This window comes from Channa argus, chromosome 12 (assembly GCF_033026475.1).
Source record: "Channa argus isolate prfri chromosome 12, Channa argus male v1.0, whole genome shotgun sequence".
Classification (NCBI taxonomy): domain Eukaryota; kingdom Metazoa; phylum Chordata; class Actinopteri; order Anabantiformes; family Channidae; genus Channa; species Channa argus.
The window spans coordinates 6,123,555-6,138,469 of NC_090208.1; the positions used below are offsets into that span (position 1 = coordinate 6,123,555).

Consider the following 14,915-nt stretch of genomic DNA (forward strand, 5'->3'; position numbering starts at 1 on the left):
AGTGTTTAATATACAAACACGTTACAAATTTTTGGATTTGTGCAACATCACTGCTATAATAAAATAGGAATGTGTCCTTATGATCTATTTTGTTTGATAACCTATGGAGCTTTGTCTTTGCAGGAGCAATGCTAAACTATTTTGAAGCTCCAGGCATCAAAGCATTTTCTGTTGAGCTTGGGCTCGGCCCACATTACTTATCTCTGTATATTTTTTTGGGTCATGACAATTTGTGTTACTGTGATAACTTGAATTGTGTTCTTGCTTTCAAAATTTGAAGTTTTTTTTCCATGTATTATCTTTTTTTTTTTATCAATTTAACTTGCTTGAGTGTCTCAACTTAAGGTGTTTAATGTTAATATGAATGTTTATCATGACCGGAGCCTGTTTTCCTCCTGTTTTGGTTTTTTGGCATTTTTGTGGCTCATCTGGAAGGTTAGGAATCTCTCTCTATTGTAGTTTGGCAAACAAGAGTCCCCCAAACATCATCTTGCATAGGGCCACAAAGTCAGTGGGGTTTTTTTGTAATTGTTTTTCATTTAATAGCACATTGCTTTCCAGATCTTTTTTTTTTTCCCACTCTTCACTATGACAAGGGCAGATATTTCCAAAATAGTATCAGTGGTTGTAGTCAGTACCTCAAGAAACCGTTCACATTTTATTCTGTATTGTGTTCTCATGATGTCGGAGTCTTTTAAATAATCTAAAAGTAAAAAAGGATGAAACAACAGACAACACACACCTGAACAGTTCCTAATTTTAATTAGAAATGCATTTAACCAGTACCACAGCTAACAATTGTTTTCATTACAAAATAATTTCTCTGATAATCATTTTACTGTTTAATGAAATTACTGAAAACAGTAAAACTGACAATGAATTAACCGACATCTATTATTCTGAAGCTATTGTCCAAACCCCAGTTTGTATCAGTTTAGTATATATATATATATATATTTACAATTTAGTTTAGTATCACAGATCACACAGAAAAACACCCAATTCTGACATTTGAGAAGCTCAAACAAAAATATGTTGGTGTTTTTTATCCTAAATAATAATTATCATAGTAGCGGCCTGGTAGATCGATGGGTAGAGCATCAGGATGGGGTACAGATCAAATCCGGGCCTACCAGGTGTGTCCCTGAGCGAGACACTCAGCGCTAGCTCCCTGGGTTAGCACTGCCATTACCATTTTTCTTCTTATTGATTGATTATTGATAAGTTATTCCACCAAAAAATACTGTAAATACACAGAACATATAAAAAAATAAACATAAACAGAGGCTCTGGTAACTGGGTGGTGACCAGTAAACATCATCGGTTGGACTAGTGTGATGGTGTGACGCTCGACCTCAGTGAAGAGTAGACGATGTCTGGTTCTGCTGGAATCTCTAAACACAGATACACACACTGATAATAGTAATGATAAAGTGTCAACCATGTTCCTTTTTAAAATTATTCTGATCAGAAAACTTAATCAAATTAATTTGATGTGCTTGTTATAACTGCACTGATTCACTGCCTTTTTCTCCATGGCAACTGTCGCTGAGGCTCATGGGTATTGGAGTGTTACGAACAGGCCTCCAAAACAATGGACTTATTCATTATTCACTTCAGTTGTGAGTTAAACAGCTCCAACAGTTCAACATCGATGTTTTTGAAAGTGATTTTTTTTTCAGGTTCACTGTGGCTGTTGTTGCATTTCATTAACATTTCCTGTCATGGTACTGCACCAGATCTGTTGCTGACCTTTGTCTACACCTGCCATTCACCATCTGTTCCACTGAAACAGCTTCCTGCTATAGTCCTGCAGCGACATTGCAGTTAGTCAGTGTTAGAGAAAGAGCAGCTGTACCTCTCCTGCTGTTTGATCTGATGGATACGTGTCCATAACCGCTGTCTGTTGTTTTTCTCACTGCAGCGTAGACTGCAGACGGATCCATCTCTGCAAAAGGTTGTATTATTATTAGTAGTAGTAGTAGTACAGTGATCGGCATCTAGTACTAGTGCTGTTGTGGCACATAAAGCCCCCAGAATTAACTCTAAAAGTGGAGAAGACTATAATTCTGCTTTTGATGCTTTAACTGAAATGCATCAGTTTCATTTTTGCACTTTTTTTTTTCTTTCAAACACCACTGCTGGAACAGACCATTTACCTTTAAAACAGGAAACTGGACGACCACACGGCTTCTCACTTCTATTGAAGTAAATGAGCCTGTTTAGAGAAATGGTGCTAACTTCATCGTGAGGAAAAAAGTCAGTTGAAAAATAAATAGAACTAAAACTAGTTTACTGTGTCACCTATAGATGAAAGAAATCGTGACCTTGAACTTGTAAACACATCATTAGATAATATTCCTTTTATTTTATTTCAGTTTTTGTCTGGCTACCTGTAAGAAGTATCTCTTCTTCTCAACTGCTAAATGCTCCAGCTGATCTATACCTGTAATGTCTTGGAGCTTTTTATTAAAAAACAGAAGTGTCCTATTGCAGTGAAGCTCAATTTAAAGCTCCATGAAGCTGCAGAGACGGTGAATGTTTAAAATGATGGTGAATTATCAAAACAATTCATGTTTACGTTACTTGTATCTGCAGTATGTGGTCTGAGACGACCACACTTGGTGGAGTGAAATGTGATGCTCACACGAAGGGTGTTAGAGACAGTGCTGCATTTTCTCTGTATCCAGGAAGACTTTCATAGAGCTGCATTGACTTGTTCATATGAAAATGATTCTTTCTATAAATAATAGTGGGAATTCTGGTTTTTGACGCCCAGCATCACATTTTAACATCACAAAAGAATTAATGTGATAAGGTAGTTCTGACATTATGCTGCCACGTCCACACGAGTCCACAGCTATCTTTTAGTTCATTGTGAACCTCTTGCTAATGCTAGAAGAAAAGTCACGAGGTGTTTTGTGGGGATAAGGAATAAACAGATTACGTAGATTTTCCATTGCAGCATTATAGTTGTTCACCCAATAGGATTTTTTCACAACAGACAACTCTGAAGTCATTCTGCTGACTTCACCTCAAGCAGCCGTACCTGCCGTCCTGTCTGGTTCATGGCTGATGTCTCCTCTTGGTCTCACTGCTGAGTAAACTGGAGCTGGATCACTGTGAGGCCCTGGAAGATTAAGTCAACATCATATCAAATTATACATATTTTGCAAGAACTGTTGATCTTATATTTCAAAACAGAGAAAGGAGGGGACGAAAAAAAACAGTTTTTCACATTATGTCAGACATAAAGTAGATTCATGTAGTCGTCATACAGAACAACATGCATCATACAAAACCCCATTTCCAAAAAAACTTCATCACACTGTGTTTAATATAAATGAATGATCAGAGAAGGGAGAAATATCTATGGATCTTTGTGACCATGTCTCAGAGATTTCTCTGGATTGAACTGATAGAACTTGTAACGATCTTATGAACTTAACAAAACGAAATCCGGAAATGTTTACATTAAGGAACTGGCTTCACCTACTACAGACCATTCAACTCTCCTGTGAGTTTGTCTCCATTGTCCTGATTGGAGTCTATGTCCCACAGTCGAGGCAAGTTTGGCACATTCACCAGATCACGGAGGTCGAACAAAATTTTCCCGACTTCAACCATATTAACATCAGTTTGGAACTACCAAGATACTCACAGCTCATCCGATGCCCCAACGAGGAGGAGAAAACTACAGACTTTGCTACTGCAGCTTCAAAGACCCATACAAGGCATCAGCCCAGGCCCCACGAGGCAACTCACACAGCAGAGACCCGGAATCAAGCAAAACCTTCATTATCAAAGTCAGGCGCCCTGATTCCCAGTGAAGCGATCGAGGTCTGCGTCAGGCGTAGGTGAATTAAGGCTACGTGATGAAAAGTGGGCTAGTGGAACATAATGTTCATGGACAAGAGCTGAGAAAAATCAATCTGATTCGGACATTTCTGTGTTTTAACATTTGATAAATTGATTTTCAATTTATCCTCAAAAATAGGTTTGAAATGAGATTTGCGGTCTCTTTTTATTCACCTTTACACAGAACAACAACCTTTCTGGAAACACAATTGTACAGTTTTCTAACAACATGAAAATCTTCCCTTTGCTTAAATTAGGTAGTGAAACATTTTGAAAACCTTTTATCATTTCTGCAGTGAAACAGATACACGAAGCTCAACTGTAGAGTTGAGGAAAACAGGAAACTAGCAGCAGAGCTTCTGTAGAATAAGGTCTCTAACCACAAGGCTCTAACGTACCCACAGTGTGTCACACTTCAAACAGAAAGCTTCAGAGTCCAAGACATTAACTTCTTATTTAACCGAGACGCCGATTTGATTGACAATACAGGAAGTGATTTTAACGTATAAAAGTTCAGTTTACTGCTCAACTGCAATCAGGGGAACACTCACCCAAATATGTGGTACATGAAAATTCAAGTTCATTATTTATGTCATTTTTTCCAACAGTTTACTTTAAATCCATGGGGGAAACACTTGTGTCTCACCTTTCGGTTTCCTCTGGAAATATCCCCTCAGCAGTAGAACCACTACAACCAGTACCACCAGACCACAGAGGGATGGAATAGAAAATAACACAAAGAGAGCCGGTAAGGTAACGATGGAGGTGAAGACGCTGGGATCAGATGATGGTGGCAGATTTGGGGTGCTGGGTTTTTCTGAAATAATCAAGAAATATTAAATTAAAAAAATATTAAAGTTAAAAAATATTTTTAGTTTTACAGAGCTTTGGTCACTGCTGAAATTGCAAGCTGTGGTTATTTTGTGCAGGTTTTTTTTGCTACTCTTTGACATAGTTTTAGTTCTTGGTGGACAAATTCCAGATTGCTTGTTTTTCTCTGCTTCTATATGTAAACATCTAAATCTATGCTGAGAAAGGGCTTATAGGTAGTTGAAGGTCGAAAAGGCTCAAAGAGGATCCGAAGTGCACATCTCCCAAGTTTTAATGTGCTGGGCAAATGATAAACCTGCTATAGAAGAAGAAGGTAGGTGGATCATAATGTGATGGTTCCAAGGGTTCAATATGTTGCCATTTGTGCATGTTTGCAGCGATCTCTGCTTCTGTGTTATTTGTGGTTTTTACAGTGAAACCTATGAGAGTCTAATCAGAGCATGTTCACCAGTAAACCAATCATTAACAAGGTTCTGCAGGTTAGCATGACGCAGGCCTGTGCACCAGTTGTGCTGGTATAATTGTGAGTGTTTCTGAGGTTTTGCACCATTTTCCATTAAAAGTATTAATCAGGTCTTTGTGGAAGAATTATAGTAGACCTCCTGACCTGTGACGTAGATCCAGCTGGGTGGAGACTCTCCATGACTGCTGATGTGACACTTGTAGAGGCCTTCATCAGACTTGGTAACATGGTGGATGGTCATGTGACCTGTAGGCTCAGTCCTGATGAGGGAGCCATCTTTATAGAAATCAGCTGGGAGCTTGGAGGGAGGCCTCTTTGTTTGACAGTGCAGAGAGACATCATGTCCCTCCATCACAGGGAGGACAGGACTCTGCAGGATCACTGCTTTGTCTAAACACAGAGACAAACTACAGCATTTCATCCATTTCCACACAGCTTCATCAACACTAACTCCACAGTCTGATCTTACCAGAGACAGTGATGGTGATGCTGTTACTGGTTGATCCGTTTCTGGACTCACACCAGTAAACTCCACTGTCCAATGTGGTGATGGGACTGATGTTACAGCAAGAAGCAATTGGTTCCCCCCAGTCTTCACACTCCGCTCTGGTGTCTCTGCTTGTGTTCCTCCTCAGTGTCCATCCAGCAGAGCTGTCGTCCTCCTTACAGCTCAGAGAGACAAACTCTCCAACAAACAGCTGAGAGAAGCTGGGACTCACAGTCAGACGAGCTGGTGGACATTCATTATATTTTGAGTCAATATGGGGTCATATGGAATAGCTTAAAAATACCTTAAAAAAACATGTTGCGAATAAACTTGACACATATTTTAAAAAATACAAATCTTAAATAGAACAAAAAACAATGTTTTAGTAAAATAAACGTAGCCAACAAATCCTCACAATTAAAAATGAAACATAAGGTGAAGCTAATCTCCAATGTCATTTAAAAATCATAAATCAAAGTGTTTCCCACCTTTTCCTTTCATTGAAAGCTGTTTCTATAGTTGATGGTGGAGTATCTGGTTTTAACGGTTCACACACTTCATTTTAAGTTAAACTCAGCCTCTAGTTGTTCTTCCATCTGATCATTTGCTCATAATTTAAATTTGTACTGAATTTTAGGGTTCTCTTCTTGTGTATCAGGAACTGTTTCTCTACATAAACAGAAATCTTGATGTAAAAACCCTGTGTTTTATGTCAGGAAACACTTTGATTGAAGGGATTTAATAAGTTTACCAACCTTGGTTAGTTGTGTAGCAGAGCTGCAAAGTCAGAGCTGAAGAGAAATGAGCCTCAGGTTATAGTTCAACATGTGTAATCACCACAGTTAATATTAAGGTCAGTTCCAAAAATCAGCTAATTGTAGATAGTAACCTAAATTTACATTTACATTTACATGTAGTCATTTAGCAGATGCTTTCATCCAAAGCGACTTACAAGTGAAGTACAAGGCAGCAAAAATCTAAGTCAAGGAGAAAACATCAAAGCAAAGTCCTATCAGAAAAGTGTTCACAGCTCACGAGATGCAAGTGCGAGAAAGAGCAGAAAGGATTTTTTGTTTGTTTGTTTGTTTGTTTTTTTAAGAGATTTAAGTGCATAGGAAGATGCGGAAGAGTTCTGTTTTTAAATCTTTAAGAGACAGAAGATTGTTTTTAGCATCGTTCATTAATGAACAGCGTAGTGAAAGCTGTAAACATTGAAAAACTTTATCCTAAATACGTTTATTATGACAGATACATTCATTAAAATGTCTGATGCTGTTGTCAAAACTCTTCCTGACCAGTTCAGCAGAGTGGACAGTTTATTTCTTTTAATCGTCATATCTTTGTAAAGAGCTGCATTTTAAGTTGTAGAGTCTATTGTTGCTCACTGTCATTATGACGATAATTAAAAACAATTTTACTGTGAGATATTTTACATTGGTAATGATGTTTGAAGGAAATTTGGGACCTGTATCTTCTCCAGCTCAGCAGACCCACAGTAAATATAACATTTAAACAAATCAACTTATACTCACAGAGCAGCCACAGGAAACATGTTTCTCCCATCATATCACATAGTAATGTGAGATTTTTTTTTTCTATCTGAGCAGTAAAACCCTCCTCCTTCCTCTGTTTCAATTGGTTTTGTAGTTACAGGAAGAGCATCATTTATCTCTATGTGTGTGTGTGTGCGTGCGTGTGTGTATTAAACCAACCAACACAGAAATATGTTGCACATAAAGCTGGATTCAAAAATAGCCATGTTACAGGAGAATCAGAGAAGTAATGAATGTAATAGTCATAATGCAAACACAAAAATAGGTCATTCTGCATGTGGATTTTGCATGAGAGGAAACGACTGAATTGTAGTTTCAAGAAAAGGCTTCTTTGCCCTGGTGTCAGTGTTATTTCCTGTCAGTGGATAAGGGTAAAACAAGCAGATAGATTATGTTATGGTTTGATCTGAGACTGTCTTCGCTTTATCTTAACTTCTTAGCACAGCAGAAAACTTCTATTGTAAATATGTTAACACTTATCATTTGGTTTCACAAAGTCTTTTCAAAATAGTTCGTACACATCATTCAGTGATCCAAAACTTTTCTGTATTTACTGTGTAAACACAAGGAAAACACATGTTCCCAGATGATAGAAATTGCCTTCCAAAATATATAGTTCTTGTTCTTGTATAAAAGATTTTTAAAAATCTGTGTTGCTGTTTGCAAACATGCATTGAAGATGCCAAAGACACATAATGAGAGTTAGGGGCCGTGGCAGAAGGGCCTGAGGAAGAGTGGATCACATGTGGTGGAGGACTTGTAAGATCAGAGAATAGAGTTCACAGTTATTAACAGTGTTATTGATCATGGCTTTTCCTTCAGAGAGGCTGGTTTTTCAAAATGACAATGACAAAGTCTTGATCTTACTGTACATCACCGTATATGTCAGTTTTACTGTTTTGACCTTTTGGCAGAACCAACTGAACAAACAATTCCATTTATAGTATGAAACTGTCACAGTGTCAGTTTTTACTTCTTGCGTTTGTCCACCAGCTACCACACACACTTGTGCAGGAGGAATAATCTTTAGCGTTAGTGAAACTCTGCTACAATTTTTATTCTATTTTTATTTTAGGAGAAATGTGTATTTTTTTTTCACTGTGAAAAGAACACATTACAAATGCTGTGCCATATTGAATGTTGAAATATTTCTAGTATACAGGTTTACTGTGGGTCTTGTAGGTCAAGGACAGTTCGTGGGCACAGACAGAGCACTGTTCTCCCGAGTAAAAATCACCATTAGATATTGGGATATTGATTCACAGCATTTCATATTTATTTAGTATTTAGTTGCCTACTGTGTGTTGACTGATTGAAACAGTGTAAACGTTTAACCACAGGTTGTGTTGTTTGAAGGAAAACTTGGCTTTTGTTGCATGTTTTTAATCTTTCGTTAGTGTGAGAGCATTTTGCAAAGAAAAAGTGTTAGTGGCAGTGGGGTTCTGCTTCAGTTTGTGTTTACTGATTTAGAAACGGGACTTTACACACGTGTCCAAGCACATGAGAAAAACTGATGAACGTTCTGCACAGCTGCGCTTACATTCAGGACCTGCAATACGTGAAACACTGCTTATACACAGGGCGGCTGGAGAGGGCTGGTCATGCTGTTGCTGCACAAATATATGTGTGGGAATGAGAAATCAGACAAATCTTAAGTAAATGGACACTGAAATTTCAGACAATAGAATGGGGAAAAAAATGGAAACAGAGTAAAATGAAACAATAGAAGTACTGAGCGGAGGCAACAGATACAAAAGCATGTATCTATAGCTATAGTACAGCTAAGAGCAAAAAAGGGTTGGACTGGGGAGCAGACATTTCATTCCTGACCTACATACTGTATGTATTGTTATGAGATCCAAACTAGATTATGGATGCAAAACATATGGCTCTATATCAGAAATCAAACTGATACAGAGTGAGAGTGCTAGATATGATTCAGGCCCAGGCAATGAAGCTTTGTCTGGGAGCAGTTAGGACATCCGATAAATGAGATGCCATTAGCACTGCGCTGGAAACAGCTTCTAGCAAGTTAGTGGTTGAACCTGAGAGGTCATGAAGACAATCGTCCCACTAAAAAAGTTCTAGAACCTTGTTGGGAGAGGGGGAACATACCAAAGCCCTGTTTTGGATGGATAGGGGAGGCAGCAGCAAGAGACTTAAAAGTGCTGGAAATGGAGCTCTGGCTGTTGGAAACACCAGTGGTAGATCGAAAATTACTCAACAGGAAAGAAAAACATGATACAGGTGATTTGTTGGGTGATTTTTATAGCTACGCAGAAACTAGGTATCTGGGATGCATTCAGATTTTTATGGACAGGTCAAAAGATCCAGTAACAGGTGTAACTGGTGCTGCAGAATATATAACCAGAAGGACATGAAACTTTCTGTTTACACAGCTGTTTATGTTATGTTGGAGCCAAATAATCAATTTAGAGGAGCGTTATTCATTTTTTAAAAAATAGAACAGGCCTGATCTCAAGAATATAGGAATGCAGTATATGTAGGAAGAGAGTAAAACAGAAGGTGGCGGCAATGCAACAGATGCCATAAAAGCCCTAAAGAAGCAGAAGAAGAACAACAAGAGGAAGAGGAAAAAGACGAAGACGTCGTCACAGGCACATGTTTGGATGGGTGCTGCAACTCATCCAAACTGAGCCGGATTTTAGAGAATAATCGGGGACTGTCGTGTGGATAAAAACTGGAGTTTAAAACGCTGGGACTTTACGCACAGTTTGGATTTTATTCCCCACAGAGTTTGGGTATTTAATCAAATAAGCGTCTGTGGGAAACACCGACAGCGGACGAAGAGACCCGGGATTCCCCGGTGGGACTCGACCAACAAGCTGGTTTTCTTCCAGACACACAGATCATGAGGAGGTAAGCAGGAAACAAGTAAAATCAGGATTTATTTATTAATTTATTTTATCATGAGTGGACCTGGTTCTGATCCAAAGAGTCGCGTTAGACTTTAGACTGATTTATTTGGATAAAACATTAAATAAAAAACTAAACGGGAACGATGCTGGTTAAATCCAAAGTGGATTTATTTAGGAACAATCAATAAAAAAAAATTGTGTCTTTTAATCCCTGCCATGACTTTATTTGGCCCTAACTTCTTAGGTGGCCTACTTCCTGTTTGCCTGAGGTTCCCTAGCAACACAAACACACTATCAGACACGTGACCTGTGACCTGTCAGCAGCTACAAAGGTTTTATCGATAAAGACGATTTGATTCAGCTGCTTGTACAACTCAGTACAGACAGGAGTTTCTGTTTATTAAACTCTGTCATAGAAATAGTTTTTATTTCTCTAAACTAATCTGTATCTGCCTGCATAGACAGGAGGATGTTTTCTCACCGTGGCATCAAACAGGCAATTGAGAGTCTAAAGCTTTTCTCTGCAAAAATATAAAACATCAGCTCATAGGTCTCCAGCCAAACCCAGAGTTTAGATTTTAGTTTGTCGTGATGTGGCACAGTGTGGCTTTGTGGCGTAAAACTGTTTAACGGGTAAATAATGTCTGAACCAGCGCACAAGAGGGACATCTGCTGGACACAGAGACCTACAGTTAACACGACGGCACATTTCAGTTCCTGCCTTAGAACAAACGTACAGCATTTTAGTTTGTGCTACAAATTAAACCCCATTTTAAAGTCTTCCAATTATCTGTCCACATTTCCGTTTTACGTTAGACTGTCACAGAACTACTGTCATAATGAAGACATGTTAAAAACCTTATTTCTCTACAGCAGCCTTTTCTCAGTTTTATTTTGTTTTTCTTTGGCACCACTGTACTACATGTTCCACCTGCAGTATATTTATGCTTACAGTTAAATTACCTCCTCACTGAAACAGTCTGAGCTTTAAGAGCTTTGTAAAGTCGGTGCTGGTTTAGATTACAGCCTCCAGTGAAGGTCGGTTGGTAATATTCCAGAGCCACTCCTGCTGCACTTTAGCTTTCAGCTTTCGTTTTACACCGACTGCACAACTGTCATGGCTTTTTTAGAGAATACGTTGTTCCTAGCCGTAAGCTCATTTTTCTTGGGGCTTGCTTCTAATTCTGCGTTTGCAGGTGAGTTTTGTTTGTGTTTTTGTAGAGAGAAAGACAAAAGCAAGAGCTCTGTCTGGGCTTCCTGCCAATGCGAGTTTGTCATTTGGCATATGTTCTGTGATCCGCCAGCCCTGTTTGGATAGAAGAAGTGAAGAAAATGTGAGACTGTATCGTTTAAATATGTTATTGCTATTCAAACTAAAAGTAAACAGGCATTTAAGGTGTGATCTGACCTGAAACTGTGAAGTAGTTTTATGATTTCTACTGCAACTGTTTAACTATTTATTATAATAACAGCAATAATCTAAAATATTAATAATATTTGTTGGGTTATACGTTTATTCTGAGGACAAAACAAGTACAGAAATAACCAAAAGTGAACCAAGCATGTAAGACTTGAACATTATCAGGGCTGCATAAAGTAAACAGGGTCGGAAGCTCTGCACACTAAGGTGTTGCACAATCTCACATTACAACTGACTGAACGCAAACAACTGATTCCTGCCTGTTCAGTTTCTTTTCAAATATCAATATGCATCAGCAGCAACAACAGCACAGGAGCAGAGTTTGTTTGGAGGCATTAAATTAAGCAGGTAGCACTGACTGATTTTCATTTGGGTTTGTGACAAAACTGAAACTAATCTCTGTTCTGTTTTTATGGTTTTTTTTATCTACACAAGCTCGTTACTTACAGGAAGAGAAACCAGATGACAACATCAGTTTTTCAACAGAAACTGTGTAAACAAAGTTCCCTCCATTAAACCCTGGTCCAGGCCTAATTATATTTCTCATGTTTTCATCAAACATTTGTTTAAGTTTCCTGGTTTTAAAGTGAACCCGTTTTCTCTAAAGATCTGTATCCCTGACTTTTGTTTTCTAATAATTTGTGGGATCTTGCTTTCTCTTTTTGTTTAGATCAATTGAAAGCAAAGCCTGGAGAAGACGTCCTCCTCCAGTGTCAGGCTCCCAGAGGAGCCATCAGACTGTTGGAGTGGATCAGACCGGATCTGCAGCATGATGGTAATGTCTTCTTCTACCGTAACTACCGTGTTTACGAGAACTTCCAGCATCAATCTTTTCGTGGTCGAGTGGAGCTGAGAGATTCAAAGATGAAGGACGGAGACGTATCTGTGATTTTGAACAACGTCAGCATCAGTGACACTGGAACATACATCTGTCGAATCATTGCCACTGAGGAGGACCAGGACAGGATGGGCACAGAGTTCCTGTCTGTTACAAACCTGACAGTGACAGAGGAAATGGATTCATCACTTATTTCACACCTCTCATCTCATTATCTTCTCACAGGTGGTGGAGCTGGACACACAGAGGATAGAGGAAAGACAGATAAAATGATCACGAATGGAGAAAACAAGGATTTAAATGTTGGACTGTTTGTTGGTCTCTCAGTTGTTGCTGTGATTCTCGGTCTTTTTGCTTTTATGATCATTACAAAACGTAAATGTGTGAAGGAGACTTACCGAAGGGTTTCTCAAAGAACAGGTGAACACAGTTACACAGGTAAGTGCATTTTCGGCACATGTTGCAGCACCGAAGCTTAGATTGGTTTGTGTCTTGAACTTTGTTTCGTCTCACTCAGTACCCTACAGGAGATGGAGGGTGGAGTGTTTTGCAGGTTGAAAGGTTTATTGCTTAGTGCCAATATTGTTTTGAATTCCGTCTGCTGCTACAGATACAAAACAACCAGTTACCATCATTTCACGAAGATTTACAGTAAATCCTGTTTCCTTTGTTAGGAGTTAGTCCTCCCTGCTTTCTCTAATGAGCCAAACATTCACATGACAAACCAACTATTGTCCTTAGTTCATTTCAATTCAATGTCTCTTCCTGTGTTAAATGCCATTTATTGTAAGTAGCTTTTTAAATAATCATTATAATACATACAACATTGTATAATTATGTAATAAAATGAATAATAATAATAATTATTATTATTATTATTATTATTATTATTATTATTATTATATGTATTATTAACATTTTACAATTTAACAAACTGCTTCTTCTGGTTATTCTGTTTTGTTTATTTTCAAAATTGTGGAAATGTGGAAATCTTTGAAAGTAAAACAGTAAATATCTGTTACACAGCAAGACACATGATCATATCAATCAGGAATAAATGTATCATACTGTTCAGCATAGAGACAGTAACCATTAACAACACAATCAGAATCTTAACCACTTTTACAAGTTAAATGTTTTTGTACTTTAAGCTTGTTGTATTTTGCACTTCATTTTTTTCATCATTAAACAAGATGAAACACGTCTGATCTAACCAGGAAATATTAAAATAATAGAGAACATGTTATGTCACAGACGGCTGAGCAGGTTTGTAAAGTCTAACCACTATTAAGCCACATGGCCTCATTTGTGCAACTGTCAAATTGCAAAATGTCCTCAAAATTTTATTATTCCCATTCTCACTTCTATGAAACTTGAGTGAAAAAACTCAGTTGGTTGCTTCAGCTGTGATGTGAACAGGCCAAGTCATTGTTTGTGATGCAAACATAGTTGCTTAAGTTCACTGACTTTGCCTTTCACAATCACCATCTGCAGCTTATTTTCATTTTCTGTCTAACGACACAAAACTGTTTTTTTTTTTTGTCAAACATCAGGTCTGTGTTGTTGTCTGCCTGTCACATGTTTTGCCCTCACTCACAGAAAAACTGTCTCACTGAACCATAAGAGAACAGAACCAGATCCACACACCTGGTGTGGTTATTCACTAAATTCCCTTTTTACCTTCACTTGTTGATGAGAGTTTGTTATTTAAAATCCTCTGATAAAGTCTCTAAAGGCAGCAAATTACTGGACACTGGTTTCTTGTACAACAGTGACGTCAACCTGAATGTAATTAACAGCAAAATCAAAGTGCTGAAGGTTTATTTTTCTGCGCTGAGGTAGGAAAGAGCTGCTGTGCTCATGTTTGAAGCCTAGATAAGAAGCACATGGGAGCGTCCATGATAACAGCCTGCAACACACCAACCTACAGTGTGTGATTATATGTTATTTGATCCTGCGTGTCCTCAGCGCTGTGGACGTCTTGACATTGAAATTATTGCAATTATTCCACTTTTCATTTCATCTGTTCTGTGATCAGAAAGACAAACAGGGACCTCAATTCCACATTGTTTTAAAATCAGCTGAGTGGACACAGACACATTTTCACTTCTTTAGCTTTTTGCTGACGAGATAAGGAGTCAGCAGCCTTATGTTCAGCGTGTGACTGCAGTGTGAATGTCAACAGATGAGACTTTGTTGAGTCCTCACAGACTATTTATGCTTAAAGTGGTGAATTTGTTCGTTTTTCCTGAACCTTTTGTGCAGCCTAACCGAAGCCAAACCAGCTCACACCAAAGTCTCAGTGGGAACATTTCTTCAGTCCAGGAAGAACTTGCAGGATGTTTGTGTTGGATAAGGATCATATTCATGTTTGACTTTCATTTTTATTTTACAAAAGAACTCAGATGTCAAACTATGGGTGGATTGTTTCCATTGAAAGATCACAGTTTAACAGAAACACAGCTTGTCAGTGTCTTTCACACAGTAATGATAAAATAATCACTCTGAATTATAAAACATGTGACTTGTCCTCAACGTCTAAGTAGGTTTTTATTCATGTCCACTTCACTGACTTATTATGGTCTG

The 14,915-nt window shown here is 38.2% G+C and overlaps 1 protein-coding gene across 6 annotated transcripts; it reads right to left on the bottom strand.

Annotated features, from left to right (window-relative positions):
* Nucleotides 1–738: 738 nt before the first annotated feature.
* Nucleotides 739–7,277, bottom strand: LOC137137904 (sialoadhesin-like). Of its 6 annotated transcripts, none has more exons than XM_067524708.1 (9): nucleotides 7,172–7,209; nucleotides 6,395–6,430; nucleotides 6,128–6,308; nucleotides 5,622–5,882; nucleotides 5,297–5,542; nucleotides 4,505–4,675; nucleotides 3,050–3,130; nucleotides 1,859–1,948; nucleotides 740–1,413 (listed from the first exon to the last, which is right to left on the bottom strand). In XM_067524708.1, exons 3-9 carry the CDS (start codon nucleotides 6,138–6,140, stop codon nucleotides 1,226–1,228), a joined length of 1,050 nt encoding a protein of 349 aa, XP_067380809.1. In that variant the 5' UTR covers nucleotides 6,141–6,308; nucleotides 6,395–6,430; nucleotides 7,172–7,209; the 3' UTR covers nucleotides 740–1,225. The 6 variants fall into 6 exon arrangements, 4 of the variants coding, with proteins under 4 accessions (XP_067380808.1, XP_067380809.1, XP_067380810.1 ...); XR_010915851.1 differs by lacking the exon at nucleotides 6,128–6,308 and adding an exon at nucleotides 2,160–2,218 and having other exon boundaries at nucleotides 1,257–1,394; nucleotides 7,172–7,277; XR_010915852.1 differs by lacking the exon at nucleotides 6,128–6,308 and adding an exon at nucleotides 2,160–2,218 and having other exon boundaries at nucleotides 1,278–1,413; nucleotides 7,172–7,277.
* Between the last annotated feature and the right edge of the window lie 7,638 nt (nucleotides 7,278–14,915).

What these genes read in the sequence shown, in the direction of transcription:
- LOC137137904 (XM_067524707.1), bottom strand. Translation starts at nt 7,205, where the DNA reads ATGATGGGAGAAACATGTTTCCTGTGGCTGCTCT. An exon ending in CTGCTACACAACTAACCAAG is followed by an intron (nt 5,883 to 6,394) that starts GTTGGTAAACTT and finishes AATGTCCACCAG; the next exon opens with CTCGTCTGACTGTGAGTCCC. An exon ending in TTTCCAGAGGAAACCGAAAG is followed by an intron (nt 3,131 to 4,504) that starts GTGAGACACAAG and finishes TTAATCTTCCAG; the next exon opens with GGCCTCACAGTGATCCAGCT.